The sequence below is a fragment of the Pocillopora verrucosa genome, chromosome 3 (genome assembly GCF_036669915.1).
Source record: "Pocillopora verrucosa isolate sample1 chromosome 3, ASM3666991v2, whole genome shotgun sequence".
Classification (NCBI taxonomy): domain Eukaryota; kingdom Metazoa; phylum Cnidaria; class Anthozoa; order Scleractinia; family Pocilloporidae; genus Pocillopora; species Pocillopora verrucosa.
In genome coordinates this window covers 13,607,186-13,624,322 of record NC_089314.1, presented here as the reverse complement: position 1 = coordinate 13,624,322, position 17,137 = coordinate 13,607,186, and the positions used below count along the sequence as shown (strand labels likewise).

Sequence of the window (17,137 nt, the reverse complement as noted above, 5' to 3'; positions counted from 1 at the left end):
ACTGTCTCCACATGAATTTATTTCAACTAGTCGGAAGCTCGGAAATATTCAGTGGTGTAAATGAAGTCTGTGGCATTACACAAGATGCGTTTTTCGTTGTGATCAAAAGAAAAATACAGACACTCGGCTAGATTTGAGGGCAAACATTCATTTTTGCCCTTGGGTGAATTAATTACATGTAAAAAAAAAGAGAAAAGCCCTGACAACGAACATCTCGTACAAAAATTTACCACATCCCATACAAAAATTTATCGCGTCTCGTACAAAAATTTACCACGCAAAGTAACAAAAGTGAGAATAGGTCATTTAGCTCAAGTTGTAGTGAAAAATAACCTACAGGGTATTTTGAAATTAACACTGTACTTTTCAATATTCAGCAGATTTGCTCGGGGAAAATTTCCCTCACTCGCTCGCTTCTCGGACAATCAAGCTCTTTGTTTTTTTCTTTCTAGGGAAGATGGCAATCTATTATCGAATATATGCAGAATTCGAAAGGACAACGAACATCTCGTACTAAAATTTACCACGCAAAGTAACAAAAGTGATAAGAAGTCATTTAGCTTGACACCGACCAAGAATTTCTTCAGTAAAAATAATCAGACCCACAAGAAAAAATTTATGATAGTAACACATTTTTATGAAGAATTAACTTTATTGAAGAATTAATTTTATCGAAGAATTGACAAAAGGTTGTGTAAAATATGTTTTCGTTCGCTAGTTCTCTTCCTTTGTTTCGTAAACATTGCAGGAGAGGCAAATATTCTGCTGTTTAGAACCACGATAAACATATGTTGTGGATCTGTGAAACAAAAAAATGTTTTTGCCTCGCGTATAAAACATTTCGCAAATTTTGCTTCCGAAACATGCCAATTGGCCATACTGAAAACAATGTTGACAAGTTGTTATGTAGTGTAGCCCATTGAAAATGTTTCCTAGCAACAGCGACGGTTACCATGGTGAACATTTGACTTGGCTGAAGGGGAAATGCGAAAAACTTCGCCATCGGCTGGCAAGAAAGCCAACCAAAAGTTTAAGGCCTTGCTGAAGAAAAAAAATTTGTCAAAAACGGCTTCAGGGTGAAAGCAATCATCCCCTAAAATTACGTAGCGAATGATGCTTTTGGAAGTCAATTTATAATCGTGCGCATGCGTGTATCTTTGTTTTTCCGAACCTGGTGGCCGGGTCTAACCATATGTGCATGTTCTGACAGGAGCGGCCCAAGCTCCAGCTGTGAGATGATCATCTTGCGAAGATTAAAAAATTAAAAGAGTTTGTATGGGAATATCTACGACCGCCCTTAGGAATAAAAAAATAAGTCAAATTCTCAATAAAAAAATATCTCACTGTACTTCCATTGTGCATCGCTTGTTATCTGACCGCTTACTATGTTAAAAAGAACCCATTTTAGCGAGTTCTCCATTTCTGAGTTTACTGCATAAGGGTATGTAAGATAATCATTTCACAGCTGGAGCTTGCGCCGCCATCGGTTCAGATCATTTGAAAGGCACTTTCGTGCTTTAAAAAACTACTTGATTTTGCCTTGGAAACCGTATCACAGTGCGTCAATAATTAGTAAGTCACCATCTCAGGGCATTAAGTTGTAAATGTTTGCCGTGAACTACAAAAGTTTCTTCGATGGTACGACTCGCCAGACCACTAAAGAAGAAACTGGGATCGAAGCTTCTTTGGATATGCTTCGCGACAATTTTTCTCACATGCGTGCATTTCGTTGGTCTTTTCCTTAAACCTTTGGATTACCGTGATGAACAGCACAGTGAAATTGGAGTCCATGATTTCGGCGAATTTAAGACATTCCTTGGTGGTTCGACAAAAAAAGCGCGTAGAAATCTGATCATTGTATCTCATGGCCGCTCTGGGTCTTCGCTGACAGGAGATATTTTTAATCATCATCCTTCAGTGTTTTACATGTACGAACCGTTACAAACCGCTCAACGAGTTTACAAGAAGAGCGGCAATCAAACTAGTTACAACAGGCTGGCCGAAAAGCTATTAGCCTCCCTCGCTCAATGCAGATTCGATCAGCCTCAGACCGCACTGGCGGACATTGAGAATTATTACCGTAAACCAGCACATCCGCGCATCAGCCATGCGATGGGATCACCGCCTCTGTGTCCAGTTGAGATGACGGATCCCAAATGGAGTCCCGAACTTTGCCCTCCTTTGTCAAGCCAGTCCTTAGGTGACGTCTGTAAGGATAAGTACAATTTGACCGTCTTGAAAATCCTTCTCTCCCGAATTCCTGAGAATAATATGAAAACAGTTTTAACCGCTTGTGACTCGAACGACGTCGAATGCAAGATTATCTTCCTCGTTCGAGACCCTCGAGCAGTGATCCCATCTTCACTTCAGATTGGTTTTTTCAAAGAAAAAGGAGGGTCCGATTCTAAGTTAGGCACCAGGGTGTACAGTTACACGCTGTGTCAGCAAACAGAGAGGAATTTGGAACTAGTGAGGAGGTTACCAGCTTCTTTGCGAGCACGGATTATGCTCCTGCGGTACGAGGACTTAGCGATGGAGCCGTCAAAAGTGTTAGAAAGACTTTACGACTTTGCTGGGTTGTCTTTGTTGGAAAGCGTGCGTGCATGGCTAAACGAAACCACGCAGCAGAGTAGGAAGGACTGTAATCGTGAATTAGATGGCCCTTTAGTCACATGTACAAAAGATGATGCTTGGGCAGCGGCAAATCGTTGGAGGTGGAAGGTTCATCCACACGAAATCAACGTCATAGAGCATTACTGTCGAGGTGCGATGCGCCTGATGGGATATCGGCCTGTGGACATGTCACATGACCTATTAGCGAACAACAAGATTCCACTGTTCAGCGATGACTATGAAGCGAAACTCTGGTTTTTAAATTGAATGAAATTTCAGACTGTATTGAATATAAATATATAAGTGACGGTGATTTCCATGATTACAAACGTTCAGCCTCAGCACGCTGTGATTGGTTCAAGAACTCGCGCAACTTTCCTAAACAAGAATAAAGGGGGAAAGTTTCTAAACTGCGGTGCTGTGTATGTTGGGGGAACGATTACTAGATAATTTAGTTTCATCAACTGAGTTTATATCGTAAGTTGACTACCGCAAAGAGTTTCTAAGGCTGACGTCCACCGTCGAGTGTTAGCCTTTCGACAGAACTCTTCGCCCTGATAAAGGGCCAACTCTCGTAACAGTTGATAAAACCAACTCATTCCTTAAACAAGAGTTGTACAACAATTCGGTTTCATTGATTATATACAATACACTTGTCATATATGAACCACGGGCTTTTCCCCATGGATACGCATATTTCTCCTACATCACACGCTTATAACAAAATGAATGTAGTCTTTCTTGTTCATTTTGGCCACTTTCGAGGCAATCCTTTGGTCTGAGAAGATCATTTTAGCTAAAAATACTACATGTGCAGTTGTGTACAAAATTCAGGCTTGAACTAGAGAATCGAGAAACGATAAACGTGACCTGAAATAGTTTATTGTACGGAAAGATCTTGTGCTTGTATATATCGAAATGCCCAATTTCACTCTCGAACTTCGCTTTCAAGGCGCGGACTGGTGAATTTTGTCAGAAAAGTACTCCTATATCACTGAAATCAACAGAGCATTAATTTGAAAACAATCAGAAAGTGGCAAAAACTTGTTAAGCGCAATTAAGGCTTGGGCTAGTCCCTTGTAGATGGTGCCAGCATTATAATTTGGAAAAACGAACATAATTTTTGCTCTTTTCATTAAAAGTAGTACTGCTAGCATACTCGGCACATTTTTTTTTTGTTTTTTCGAAGGAACATCGTTAGAGTCATGACTTGTTTGGTTTCTAAGATTTGTTTTTTTCAAGTTCAGTCCATGGTCCAGTCTAATTTTGCAATGTCTTGGGTGAAGGAGGTTACCTCAATACTGAGTCGTTCGATGTGTAAAGGACTGGGCACACCGGAAGTAAAGAAAGCGTTAATCCCAGTTTCCGCTTTTATAAAAAACAAAGTGGCGTCGAAGATAACCATGATGCTAACAATAACATTGTACATTTTGACACTTCAAGTCACCGCTTCTAGTCTGGAATTAAGTGCAGTAGTTAATTATGTTTTATCAGAGCAAGTATATAGCACAAAATAAAGAGGATATCATGATTTCTTAACAATAAATACATTATTTGGATTTGTTTTGTGTTTCTTATTTAAAAAGCATATACTTTGAGAAAAGGTAATACAATTTTCAGAAACAAGCATAATTTTGAGCATAACTCGGAAAAAATTTATCAATGCTAGTAGCATAATACGCTATTTTTACAAGCACAATCTATGAAGGCCTACCTGAGGTGAATTTTCAGTAAACGACGTCATTGGGCATAGGAGCAGTTTAGCGCCAGGCATTTGAGCCGATGGGGGAGAGGGGGAGGGTGAAGGGAGAATTTTGCTCGTGCTTCGGCCTCAATCGGACATCTATGCAATTTTAACTTTTCATACAAAAACTGGAAGGTAGTTTTTCGTAGATCTCGAAGCTGCTTTCCCGCAATACGTTTTTTTTGTTAAGTTGCATTTGCCACAGCACTTCAATAGGTGACGGTTGGAAATTGCATAGTCAGTTATACAGCTGGACAGTGAATGACGCGAGGTGTATTGCTACTTCTTCCAAGATGGGGGTGACCATCACAGACTACCTCTCTCTTCCCCTCCCCCCGGCAGATCGCCGGAACTTTCTTATGAGGGTGGAGAGATTCTGCCGGTTTAGAGGCTTTTCTAAGAACAAAAGAAACAGAGTGACAACGGATTTGTTTTTAGGGCACAAGCACCAAATGCTTTCAGGATGGATCTGATAGGCTATGATGTTACAAGGGTAGCCTAGGTAAAATTTAATGAGAGGCAACTGGGCATTTGTTGAATAACGTTTTCAAGGAAACAAGCCGAGAACTACCATTCAATTAATCGTTACCAAACAAAACCGTGTTAAGCCACCTTACTTTCTGCGGCGTTTTATTTGTGGTATCTCTTTTTTTTGTGGAAATTATTTTTGCAGATCAATGATGACCCCCCCAAACTCAGCAGAATTGAAACCCGCCAAGGAGCAGAGAGATTTCCTCACGCGTGTAAGGCTCTCTGGTCTTCGGAAAATTATACGTAGATCATTAAACTTTAAAATCATTCCCTCGGGTACTCCACCCGAATTTGAACTTTTGAAGTTCCCCCCCCCTTTCCTCACCGGGCTAAAATTTTGTTTAAATGCCCCACCCAAGTGCTGGAATTGATGGGCAATCTTTTGTAAAAGGAAAAATCAGGGAACGGGACTTTCTAATAATTTACCAAGCTTTAAAACCTAGACCTTGTGGACCTTTTCTTTTGAGTCATTCGCTCACGAAAGTGTGCTCATAACCTTGAAACACCTTCATACCAAAAGATAAGACACGTGTAGTCCGCTGAGAAGACGGTTCAAACTCTCCACCCCAGCCATGCAAGGTTCAAATTCCCCACCCCTGGGCGGGGACGACAGTCAATTGCCCGTGGGAGATGTTGAAGCTTCGAATTGATCGGTGCATTTAAAAAATTTGTAAAGGAGACTTTTCATGACGCTCAAATGTAAGAACAGATGTCTCAACATTCGTAAAAAAGGTTTTGGTTATTCATCGTGGTGAATAACAATAAAAGCTAAGTTTTTTTCGTTTGTCTCACGATGTAGTCACGTGTGATGTAGATCGCGGCTTTTCGACTGCATACTGTTAGTCTTTTTCAGTCGATGAGGTCATGTAAGACTTCACCCTAACAACATCAACAGGGATAGTGGAATAGAAATATCAGAAGCGTGGATGCACACTATCAAAAAACACAACAACAAGAGAGCTGTGCGACAGCGGACCGCCGAGGGAGCAAATCACTGTGTAAAACAGCAAGGATCGAAATGCACCAATCAGAGCTGTTGAAAAACAACTAATCACAGCAGAGCATCATGCTTTATAAGATCACGCATGACCAGTCGACCTCATCGCCTCAAAAGACTAGCAGTGTGCAGTCGAAACGCCGCTATCTACATCACACGTGACTACATCGTGAACTTAGCTTTTATAGATATCTCAACGTATTTAAATGTTCATTTATTTTCATTGAGAAAATAACAAGTCAATTTTATTGTACCGTTTCACCGCAGCTTTTTTTTTTTATATTTGCTCATATGTTACAATGTTAATCACTGTTTACCACATAGCAATTAAAATCATTTATATTAGAAATGTCGTATTTATTTCGACTCTCAAATAAGGGATAACCAAAAACATAAAATACACATAAGCATTCCACTAAAATTGAGCGAAAGCATTAAATTCAGTTTTATGTATAAAAAATTACAAACTTCCCAATAAATATTGACATATTGACAGTGTTTGCATTATTTAAAAAGATTGCAGTATTTCGAGCGAGAAGTGACCTTTTTGCCAGGCAATTTATTGCATTATTTACCCCTTGACCTCTAAGAGTAGTTATTGTCTGATTTCTCATTAAAATGTCATCCCCGAATCACATATTGAGGCCAGGATAGTCAAGGAAATGATCGCCAAATGAAGATTCTCTTGATTATTAAGCAAATTCCCTTCGTCAGCACTGCTGGAAATGTATAGAGACCAGTATGAACTATATGTATACTGATCTTATGGTGTAAAGGATTAATGAGTTTTAAGAAACATAAAATAAAACCTGGCGTTCTTTCTTTGAAATTTCACTTTCAACTATCATGGCCTACAGCTAAATTTAATGGAATAAAAAAGAAAACGCGCGTGTATATTAAATATAAATAAGATTCGATTTTTAGCAGTTGTTGTGTCAATTCTAGTCTCTCAACCGGTGTGCACATCGACAAAAATATTTCAAAACTCTGGCGTACAGCGACTTCCTCATACTGATCCTGTAAAGGACATGTTAAAGTCGACATATTCAGAAATAAAAAATGCGTCTATCTACTGTAGAAGTTCTCTCGGACTTGAGACCATGACAAAAAAAGTGTAAAATTTTAGAACAGAAAATGATCGCTTGCTTTGGCCCTTTTTCTACCACTCCTTCACAGTCTTCTTCCCTGGCTTTCCTCAATTTCACTCAGTGCCTCATCTAAAACTGAACACACTCGATCAGCATCTGTGTTTGTGAAGCACATTGGAGGTTTGATCTTGATCACGTTGTGGTCAGGTCCATCAGCTGATAGCAGCACAAACTTGTCTTTTGCCCTGTTAAAAATGATTATAATCAGATAAGTGGAGAAATACGGTAAATTATTTGAACCCGGGAGAATATAACTGAGGAGAATGTGTTACCTTTGCTACGACATCAACAAAAGGTTAGACGTTCTAGTCTTCTCGAATAAGGAAGAAAAACCGAAGGCCTTGTCTACCGCATCTTCCCAGTACTGGTTAGCGAGGGACGTCGAAGAACCCACAAATGTCTAGCAAAAGTAAAGAACGCAGCTCCCGGCGTTGTGGTCTGACCTTGTTTCCACCCTAACATTCTTAAAATGCAAAATTTTCTTCCAAACATCGTAAAACTTCTCAATGCATTCAGGCTAAGATTCACTGTAAAGCGTTGGATAATGCGCTGTATAACTGCATAATTATTGCAGGAATGGTCTATCTGTGCAGTTTGAGAAATAGATGGTCTAGTCACCGCAATGAACAGGAAGTTTTCATACTCACATGTATATCACTCTTCTTGCCTCTTCTGCAGCTGGTTGTTTTGTTGTTCTATCAGTCACTAGCTCCACTCCAATGAAAAGCCCCATTCCCCTTAAAAAAAAAAAACAAAAAAAAAAACAACAACAGCGAGTTAAGATGAAAAGGTCTAATTTGCACACAGATCACAATCTAGGACTAACGTTGCTGAGGAAATCTGTTCACATTCAAATGAAAACTTCCTTTCTTGAGACGTTACTGCTTGACATGAAAATGACCCTTCCCCTCCTCCCTTGGCAAGGTCTGTGTATCTTACTACTCATTTGGATGAGATCCTAATCCATCACAGGTGAACTACCCCCTCCAACCCCTAAGCCAACAACCCCCTCCCCGCCCCCCATCCCATTTCCTTTGGTGTCCTCACAGTTCACCGGTTCCCATTTACACTCCTTGACGCTTAGACATAATCAGCTTACCATGACTTGAAAACACTTAGACAATCAAACAATAAAAAGCAACAAGGTAGCAAAAGAATGCGCTCTATTAAGAATAACAGTTTATGAAACTAAAGAAGTGGTACCAAGCTAAACAACCCTGCAGGAGAGGGGGGAAGACCTGTTTATGACATAAGGACAAGCTGTAATTGTATCACTATCAAATCAGGGCAGGAGAACCTTAAGTGTCATTTTGCACAATAACGAACACCCACTTTAAAGGTCTCTTCCCTTTCCACCCTCCTTAGGCACAGAGGCTCACCTGAGGGGAAGTGGGATAGGGCGAGACAACAGACTGATGATCAAGAAATCAGCACTTACCTCACTTCTCCAATAAGCCTGTGCTTGGTTTGAAGTTGTAGCAACTTGTTCTTCAAGTAATCACCAGTCTCAAGGGCATGCTGTTGAAGGTTCTCATTTTCAATGATATCCAAGACTGCATTGCCAACTGCACATGATACTGGGTTACCTCCATACTGAAACACAACTTTTGATTCTTAATAAAATATGCGAACTCATGGGCAATGCTTATGATTTGCTGCTCATTTTTAAGCAATGTAACTTCTCACAGAAAATCTTTGAATATGAAGCAGAAAAAATACTTGGTGGGTGCTATAAAATACTGCAATCTAATGTATAACATTAAATAAAGGAATGTAGCAATAAACATAAAATCTACAGTCACAGACATCATCTCATTTTAGCAATAGGGGAGATGGTGAAACTTATGAAAGGAGGATTTCATCAGGCAACATCCTATTCAATTGTGTCACATTTATTATTCAACCACAGCATTCAGTGGTATATTGTGTTTATATTGGTGCTCAAGGGACCACTGTCAGGTTATTGCTTTGGGTTTGAATGCAATATCATGCTAGGCTCTCTCTTCTCTCTCTCTCATTTTCTCTTCCTCAAAGGGACACTCAGAGGGACAAAAAGAAGACAGATCCTGGGAACAAGGTCATGATGCTTTAACCTAAGATCAAAAGGACTGTGTTCCCAGAGGAAGAAGAGGGGAAGGAAACTGTCGGTTATGTAAGCCACATAGTTTTGTGCTGCTGCCCCAAAGGATAAGGTGTTTGACTTATGTTGCTGTGAAAGAGGAAGGATATTGATTTTCACCTTTTGGATTCTAAACAGATTGAAGTTTAGTATACTATCCAGATCCTGGTTTAGGAATGGGATATGTTTTTAATAGACATATCTCTTTGCTTAAAACATTTGGGATATGGGTTTTCCCAAAAGGGTGACATGTGGGTATAAGCTTAATGGTCTACTCAAAAATAGGGTGGGTAGTTTTGATTTATGTCTGAAATGAAATATGGAAATTCCCATTTGGTACTCAAATCAGGTAAGGTTAGGCCACAAAAGAACTTGAATTAATGGATAACATCCTAAGTGACCTAATAGAGAGATCATCAGCCTCTCATCCATAGGCCCACTTTCATTCAAGCATCTGCTAGCTTAGATGATACTTTGAGAGGTGGACAGAAGCTTAGTTGCTATGGTGATCCCTTTGCTGCTACTGTCTGGCACTATTGACTGAGTGTTTTAAATGAGTCCAAATGTAATTTAGGAAAGGTTAAAATCAAGTCCATGCAATAATTTCACCAGTGTAATATGGGAGACTACAGAGAGGAGTTTATACTACAATGTCTTCTGTACTTTTCTCCCTTTTTCTACCTCCCTCCCTCTCTCACTTTTCATTTCACAAAACAGTTTTTCAGTGCTGTAGCTCAGTTGCCATGGTAACCCTCTCACTGCTTGGGAGGTGTCTTTGGCACCCATCCTCCAATATTTAAATCTAAGAGTTTTCAGCCGAGCTTTATAATTAATTATTATTCATATCACAAACCAACTGAAAATAAACCTACTGTATTGAAATAGGACATGCCAGTGGCAGCAAATGATTCTGCAAGTTCAGGTCTCGTAACAACAAGTGCCAATGGATGGCCGTTACCAATCGGCTTACCTAAGGTAACGATGTCCGGCACAACACCTAGGGAAATGCACAGTTATGATCTGGCATACTCTGGCAGGACTACCATTGCTGCCATCAATACATGGTGTCAGCAAAGACACCAGTGGTGTTAACTCTCTAGAACAGGGATGGGGTGTGGTGGGGAGGGGGTGCCTGGGTTGGTACAGTGCTTGTAGCTTTAACACTCAGCTTCAAAGCAAAATAAACATTTTGAATGTTGGGATTTGCTCGTGATGATTTATTATAGGCTGATATGTTGGTATCTGTCATTCTTGGAGAAGACACTTAACTCTGATGATACCTATCTCTGTTCACAGTACAAATGGATGACTGTCAAGGAGAGCTGACAAATTTTAAGGGAGTGATTTAAATTTTATCTGGTCCCAAAAGAGTAACAACAGTCCTACAGGCTACAAAATCAAAGATATGATCTAGCAGTTGCACAAGTCAGTTGTGTCAGTAACTTTGACAGGAATTACAGCATGTTTCACGTTCTTTGCTCAAGTTTGACTACCAACATTTAGCACAAATGTTGCAATTTTAAACCCTTACACCAGCAGGATCTCACCCACCTTGAGACTCAAATGCCCAGAAGTGTTTACCACATCGTCCAAATCCAACCTGCACTTCATCAGCAATACACACTCCTCCAGCCTCACGTACATACCTTAACAATGATTGGCAAAAAGAAGTAAAAATGTATCATGGTGCAGATCAAACAATCAAATTTTAAATGTCAAGACACACCAAATGATCGTACAGAAAAAAAAAAAACCAGAGGAGGACACCTGGTGTTAGACAAATAGCAAAAATCCCACAGGTCTACTATGGAGTCTGGATCCCCTGGATCTGCCAACAAAACTGTGATTCACTTGATCCAATACAAAATTCTCCTTACTTAAAGATTTGTGTGACAGACAGTACAGAAAATTACTGTTGGGATCCTGGGGGTGGAAGGGTTAACTTTCCAGAGTGTGATTTATTCCCAAGTAAATAAAGGATAATTAAAAAACAAAAATATGCTTTCTTGATATGCCTCTAACTTTTCCCACCATCCTAATGATGAGATGTACAGGTATAGCAGCCAGTACCTGGAGTGACTACTAGACAGGACATTGGGAGTTCAAACTTAACTTTTTACAGAGGTTATTTCATACTAAGGAAATAATTTGCTTACTTGTAGACTTGTTTCAAGTAGTTTGGAGGATAGACCACCTGACCTCCACAACCTTGCATTGATTCACTGATAAATGCTGCAATCTACAAGAACAGACACATTTAAATGTACATCACTTCTCTCCTGCACTCATCAATTATTGGCAAAATGAATCCAGAGGTGAACATTCATCCACTTTGGAAGCGAAAACTAGGACACTTCCTTTATAAGATCACTACAGATGTCAACATAAACTTTGTAAGAACTGCATTCATTTCAGGAGAAAAATAGCCAAAAAAAGTACAATTCCAAATAATAATAATTAAAACAATGAAGACAATAGTACTAAAATAAAAATCTACACCAACAAGCAAATGGCACATTAACAAAGACTTCTTTCAGATTCCAAACTGTAGGTACCTTTCTTCCATCTCTGTGTGCTTGATCTATGAGTTTCTTGACTTCTAAGGCATACTTCTCCCCCAGTTCAGGTGTGGCTTCTCCTTGGAATATCCCACGATATGGATCAGGAGTAGGAGAAACATGAACGTAATCTTTCTTCCCCTTTTCACCCAGTTTTCTGAACTTGTATGGACTGATGTCAATCAATGCTGTGGTATGACCATGATAGGCTCTGGTTGAAAAAAAAAGTACTTGCTTTTTGAAATTTCAACCCTTTGACATGTACCTTTTGTTCTCTTACCAATATCATGAATAAGGTGGCATTAAAAAAACAACAACAACAAGCAAACAAAATTGAACAAAGAAAGTTCTGAATACCTGTCTACAATGACAATATCATCTGCACCAGTGTGTTGTCTCGCTATTCGCAGAGCAAGATCATTTGCTTCTGATCTGAAAACGATTTGACAAATATAGTTAATTTCTACACAGATACTGAAAAAGAAGAATTACATATCACCAAAGGGAAAAGCAATAGGTCATTGTATAATTATTTACGTAGTTGCTAAGCCTTTGATTTGGAGTAAGGCTGAAGGTGACCTTGTTATGATAGAGACCAGTATCTAGTTAGCATGATAACTAAGTAATTTACATTTAAAAGCAGCAACCTTTGTATCAAAACAAGGTCACCCTTAGACTCACTCTGTTCAAAGACTTGACAACCAAACACACAACTGTAAAATGGACCATTAAAACAACCTTTTATCACATAAACTAAGGTGTTATACAGGGATTTTCAACCTTGAGAAAAGCCGTAACAACACACATGAAAAAAATACAATATTTTTTCATGTGTGTTTAATATTGCCAATCAGCTGCTGACATGTCACTTGCCTTTTGCACCACTCAGTCAGGTTGATCCTTTTATTTTCATTCATTAATAAAGTTGACTTTTCTTGTCAGTAAAGGGCTATTGTGTTTATATGATAAACAAAATAATACATGATTGCTTGTAAACTGATATGAAATTTTGTCTTCTCATCTTCAACTTGACATATCACTTGTTCACTGCACTCACTCATGAGCTATCAAGTTAAACACTTGAAGAGAAATTCCATATCTATGTGTGTCCATGTATTATTCTTTGTATCTCTTCTATATTTATCAACACATCATGTAAAGAAAAGTTCAGGAATGAGAATTATAACAATTACCTTTTGTGAGAGGCTTGAAAGAGACATTTTTTCATTTTTGAAGGTAAGAAAAACTGGAATGGGGATGTTATGAACAGTTTACTGGTGACATAATAGGTAACTACTATCTTTCCCTCACCATGCAAGTCCACTGGCACTGACTCAAACCTGTGACTGTGTACTTTGTTTTGCCCACTGAGTTGAAAACCTAATTAGTCACCTTGGAGAGTTACTGAAACTGAGGTTTCGAGTGTTACCTCAAAGGCTAAAACTCTCCTTGATTGCCAATTTATTTTATCAACCCAGTTGGCAAACCCAAATCCACTTTTATAGGGTTGAGATCAGTGCTGGCAGACCATGGTTCCATGCCAGTTGTGAACTTACCCAGTGCATACAAAATGACATTGGCTCAATTCAGGTGGGAATGTAGCAGTCAGCCTTTGTGCATACTTAACAATGATGTCATACAAAAAACGGTTGTTGGTATTAAGAGTGGCCATCTGTTTATGACAAACTTTAACAACATGGGGGTGGCAGTGACCAACTGTAGAGAGAAGGAAGAGTTATTCAAAAGCATAAAAAAATTTGACAAACACCACCATGATAATTCTGCTGTCAATTGTTACATTCATCATGAAAATTAATTAAACAAAAGTCCAAATTAGTGGCTGTAAAATGGCCAACAAAATTCATAAGTAATTTAGTTTTCTATCCTACCTCTTCATATTTTTAGGATAAAAATAGCCAATGACATTTCTCTCTCCAGCTACAGTAGTCTGTCTATTTTACCTTTTGCATCAATAGTTACATGTAAAAATTCATTCAGGCTTACTGTTCAATTTTAAGCAAACTGTGATTGAGTAAACACAAAAACATTTTTCTGTAAAAGAACTGCAGCCTTGACTAAATTTTTCATCATAACAAAAACCCAAAATGGCTGCTAAGGTACTAAACTTTTGTTAAAACTTGCCAAACAGAATTGTCTTGTTCCACTTTTTTAGTACTGATATTTCACTGAAGGTAATTTCTAATCCCTCACCAAAACAAACATTTCACAAACTCAAAAGCAACATAAGATGGACATACCATGGGTGACATTATTGACACAATCTAGATATTGGTTATCCTCCTCATCATACATGTACTGTCCTCTTGCATAGGAAATTTTAATTGGATTCTCTTTGAAATGGACCTCACAGGCTTTCCTGTATGAAACAAGAAAAAATTCTAATGTTTTCTTTATTATAAATACATGGAAAATGAAAAGTATTATTTAGTGTGGTTTACAGAAGGATTTGGTGTATTTAATTAGTCTCTTTAGCAACAATATGTCTTTAGCCTAGGACTTTACACTGAATACTTGAGGTAATTGGACAGCTTAAGAGGAAGATATTATGATAAAAAAGCCCTAACAACCATATTAGTTGAACTTAGTTTAAAAAAAAATTATTGCTGGACCATTTACTCTCCAACATGATCAAGCCTCAGAGCCAAAACTCTTAAACCCTACAACCTAATCCTAAAAAAGTGAAAAAGGGGTTAGTTTTCTCTTTTCTTAAACTTAAACAGTTAGAGAAGAGGGTTGACTCCTTACAAATGAGCATCAGTATGCAATTTCTCCAAACTGTTCTCTGTACATTTCTTGAGGTGCTGATGAGGAGAATTTATTTAACAGTCAGGAGCTCCTTCAATTTGTATGGTGATTGTTTTCTCTTATCTCCTGACCTAATGTTTGACACAAGGTGGTAATGTGAGGGGGATTTAGATGCTAGTCACTCTTAGTGGTAAAAGGGTTTAAAATTAAAAAAAGTCAACCAAATCCTGTCTCACTAATACAACTTAACATTATTAGCAAGAGGGCAAAACTACAACTCATAATTATGATCCTGATTTTGGGACTAAAGGATAAATAATGGTAATAGGACTTTGTGTTGTCCAATTCAGTCTGTAATCATACGAGTGATTCACAAATCAGATAATCGTGAAGTGGGAGTCCAATTTGTTAATCACTCATATGATTACAAACAGAATTGGATGACACAAAGTCCTGTCACCAATAAATCAAAACTATGACAAAATTTGAGATAGAAACTAGACGTCGTTTATACGTTTTCATAGAAAAAAAAAACAACAGTTAACTCAGCAAAATGTGAGACAACAACACATGCACATGATGCATTCTGTCCACCAACACAGGCATGACATGTTCACTGTCCCTTTAACTGTCCTATTACACCATTCAATTACAAGCATGATGCATATACTATCCTATTCATGCTCATATCTCCACAGTGATAAACAATTGTGTCCAAGAATTTTGTTATAGTTTTGATTAATCCAATAATCTGTTTGAAAGCCTATGGCAATGTCAACCACCTGAGCTCAGTTGACCACAATGACCTTCCCTGCCTCCAGATGGTTTGAGAGTTCTTTCATTGCTGTTTGGTTATTTTAGGGGAGGGGTGAGAAAATAAGGACCTTTATGTTCCCTGGCTCCTTGTGTCAACAGTTTTATCATTAAACATCTTGGCCGGTTATTTAAACAAAGTTGAGCCATTGTTTAACAAAACCACTTCCTAAACTATCATGACTTAGCTCAATCTTTAATCTGAACAATATACAGTGTCAGGAGGGCCAAAAGCTAGCACTGGAAGGACAGTTATTTCACGAAAGCAACTCTCTCATAGAGAATGCGTAAGGCTCATTTCTTGCGTAAAACCGCAGTTTGAATAAGACTTGTCCATAACAAGCCTCCTGATTTACAGCTAATCACTTCAAAATTGAAAATTGCCATAGGTCAGTGGATGCGAAAAGAACTTGGATATGGAAAAAATTATTCACGTGGAACCGGATGTGAATTGACCTCACGAGACACTTTTTGCCCAATCAAGTGGCAAGGTACGTGGCAAAGTATGTAAATTAACTTTCGACTTTGGTTACTCAGCTCTATAAATGCCGTCAATCGCCCTATTGCAGTTCTTTTTACTGGCAGAGGTCGACCCGCACGCGGCAATCACTTGTGTAATGGGTTCCCACAACCATGCTTAAGACCAGTTGCAGAGCAAATCGCCAACAATCGCTGTTTTTTCTGTTGTGCATAGTCAGTTCCTAAATTGGAAATATTTCGATTATAAAGGCTACGGTCGAGAAATGTAAGCTTACAAATGCCGTCAGAAAACGTCATAACCGCCTTACTCGATCGACGGTACGAATTGCATTGCTCCTGCAACCTTTGCTACCACATTAGAAAAAAATCCACGTTGTCTTTTAAGGAAATACTATCATTTTAATGATTGTTTTCAACTTTGGTGTGCCAGTTAAAGTCTTACGGTTACTGAAGAAAAAATCATTTTCAGTCGTTCCGAGTATGAATGAAACATTAACCAAACACTAAATGCACCTTTAGTGAATGAACCTACTGTTTTAATAAGGAATTTATTAACCCTCGAAACTTACCCGATGTAGGCAGTTCGCAGTCCCATGATCTCTTCCTTAGAGAGTCCGTGACATTTCTTTTCGCCTTCAGTTCCATTCGTACAATGGTAGCCATTTGTGAGCTTCTCTTGAGTTTTGTTCGTCGGTACATCAAGCTTTGCTCTCTTCGCAACGCTCATGTTAATAAAGTCCTCTGGAAAAGCTCTTCCTGGCAAGATTCAAACCTCACTTTCGAATCAACAGGAAAGCGGAATTTTTTGTTTCGCCGGCGAGTTGAGATCTCTTCGATAAAATTTTCGCCGCGTGTTGTCACGAGACTTGTTTACAAATAACAGGTCAATCTAGTTTTGACTGTTACGTCACTGGCCGAAGGAAAAGGGTTCTTCATTCTAAGAATTAAACTTCCTCTCCCGGTAACAGGAAAAGGAAAGTAATAAGTGTCGGATATTTTGCGAGACAGAACACGAGGGTTTCACAAGCTCAAAAAAAAAAACAAAGCTGTTTTGATATCCTGTAAAAGTTGACCTTCATTCATTTTCGATTTCCCAACAAACCTGTTTTGCTATACTGATCGAGAAAAATCCTTCAACACCCTTTTAACAGATCGATATCGCTTTCACACGCTTCATCGAGTCTTGAAATAAGAAAAATGAACTTGTTACGCAGTGAAGTTAAAAAGTTTTCCAGATACATTGTGAGTGACAGAAGATTCTGAGTATCAATCTCGCTTATCTGAGCAGAAGAGAAACAAACCTGTGTTTAAGTCTTTCAGATGCTAATCTTTTGGTATCCTCAAAAGGCGACAAAGATGAATAAAAAT

The 17,137-nt window shown here is 38.6% G+C and overlaps 2 protein-coding genes across 2 annotated transcripts; one reads left to right on the top strand and one right to left on the bottom strand.

Annotated features, from left to right (window-relative positions):
• Positions 1-1,590: 1,590 nt before the first annotated feature.
• LOC131771984 (carbohydrate sulfotransferase 6-like) lies at positions 1,591-4,126 on the top strand. Its single transcript, XM_059087889.2, has one exon. The coding sequence runs from the start codon at positions 1,636-1,638 to the stop codon at positions 2,878-2,880; it is 1,245 nt and encodes a 414-aa protein (XP_058943872.1). The 5' UTR covers positions 1,591-1,635; the 3' UTR covers positions 2,881-4,126.
• Positions 4,127-6,084: 1,958 nt separating this feature from the next.
• LOC131771979 (ethanolamine-phosphate phospho-lyase-like) lies at positions 6,085-16,638 on the bottom strand. Its single transcript, XM_059087882.2, has 11 exons — positions 16,339-16,638; positions 13,969-14,087; positions 13,267-13,426; positions 12,068-12,142; positions 11,708-11,921; positions 11,309-11,391; positions 10,704-10,798; positions 10,025-10,149; positions 8,472-8,626; positions 7,681-7,770; positions 6,085-7,218 (listed from the first exon to the last, which is right to left on the bottom strand). Exons 1-11 carry the CDS (start codon positions 16,494-16,496, stop codon positions 7,056-7,058), a joined length of 1,437 nt encoding a protein of 478 aa, XP_058943865.1. The 5' UTR covers positions 16,497-16,638; the 3' UTR covers positions 6,085-7,055.
• Positions 16,639-17,137: the final 499 nt, after the last annotated feature.

Excerpts from the sequence above, each read along its gene's own strand:
- LOC131771984 (XM_059087889.2), top strand. The coding sequence starts at position 1,636 with ATGGTACGACTCGCCAGACCACTAAAGAAGAAACTGGGATCGAAGCTT.
- LOC131771979 (XM_059087882.2), bottom strand. The coding sequence starts at position 16,496 with ATGAGCGTTGCGAAGAGAGCAAAGCTTGATGTACCGACGAACAAAACT. Across the intron at positions 10,150-10,703 it reads CTGGGCATTTGAGTCTCAAG|GTGTTGTGCCGGACATCGTT; the intron begins GTGGGTGAGATC and ends GCATTTCCCTAG. Across the intron at positions 7,771-8,471 it reads AGGCTTATTGGAGAAGTGAG|GGGAATGGGGCTTTTCATTG; the intron begins GTAAGTGCTGAT and ends TTTTTTTTTAAG.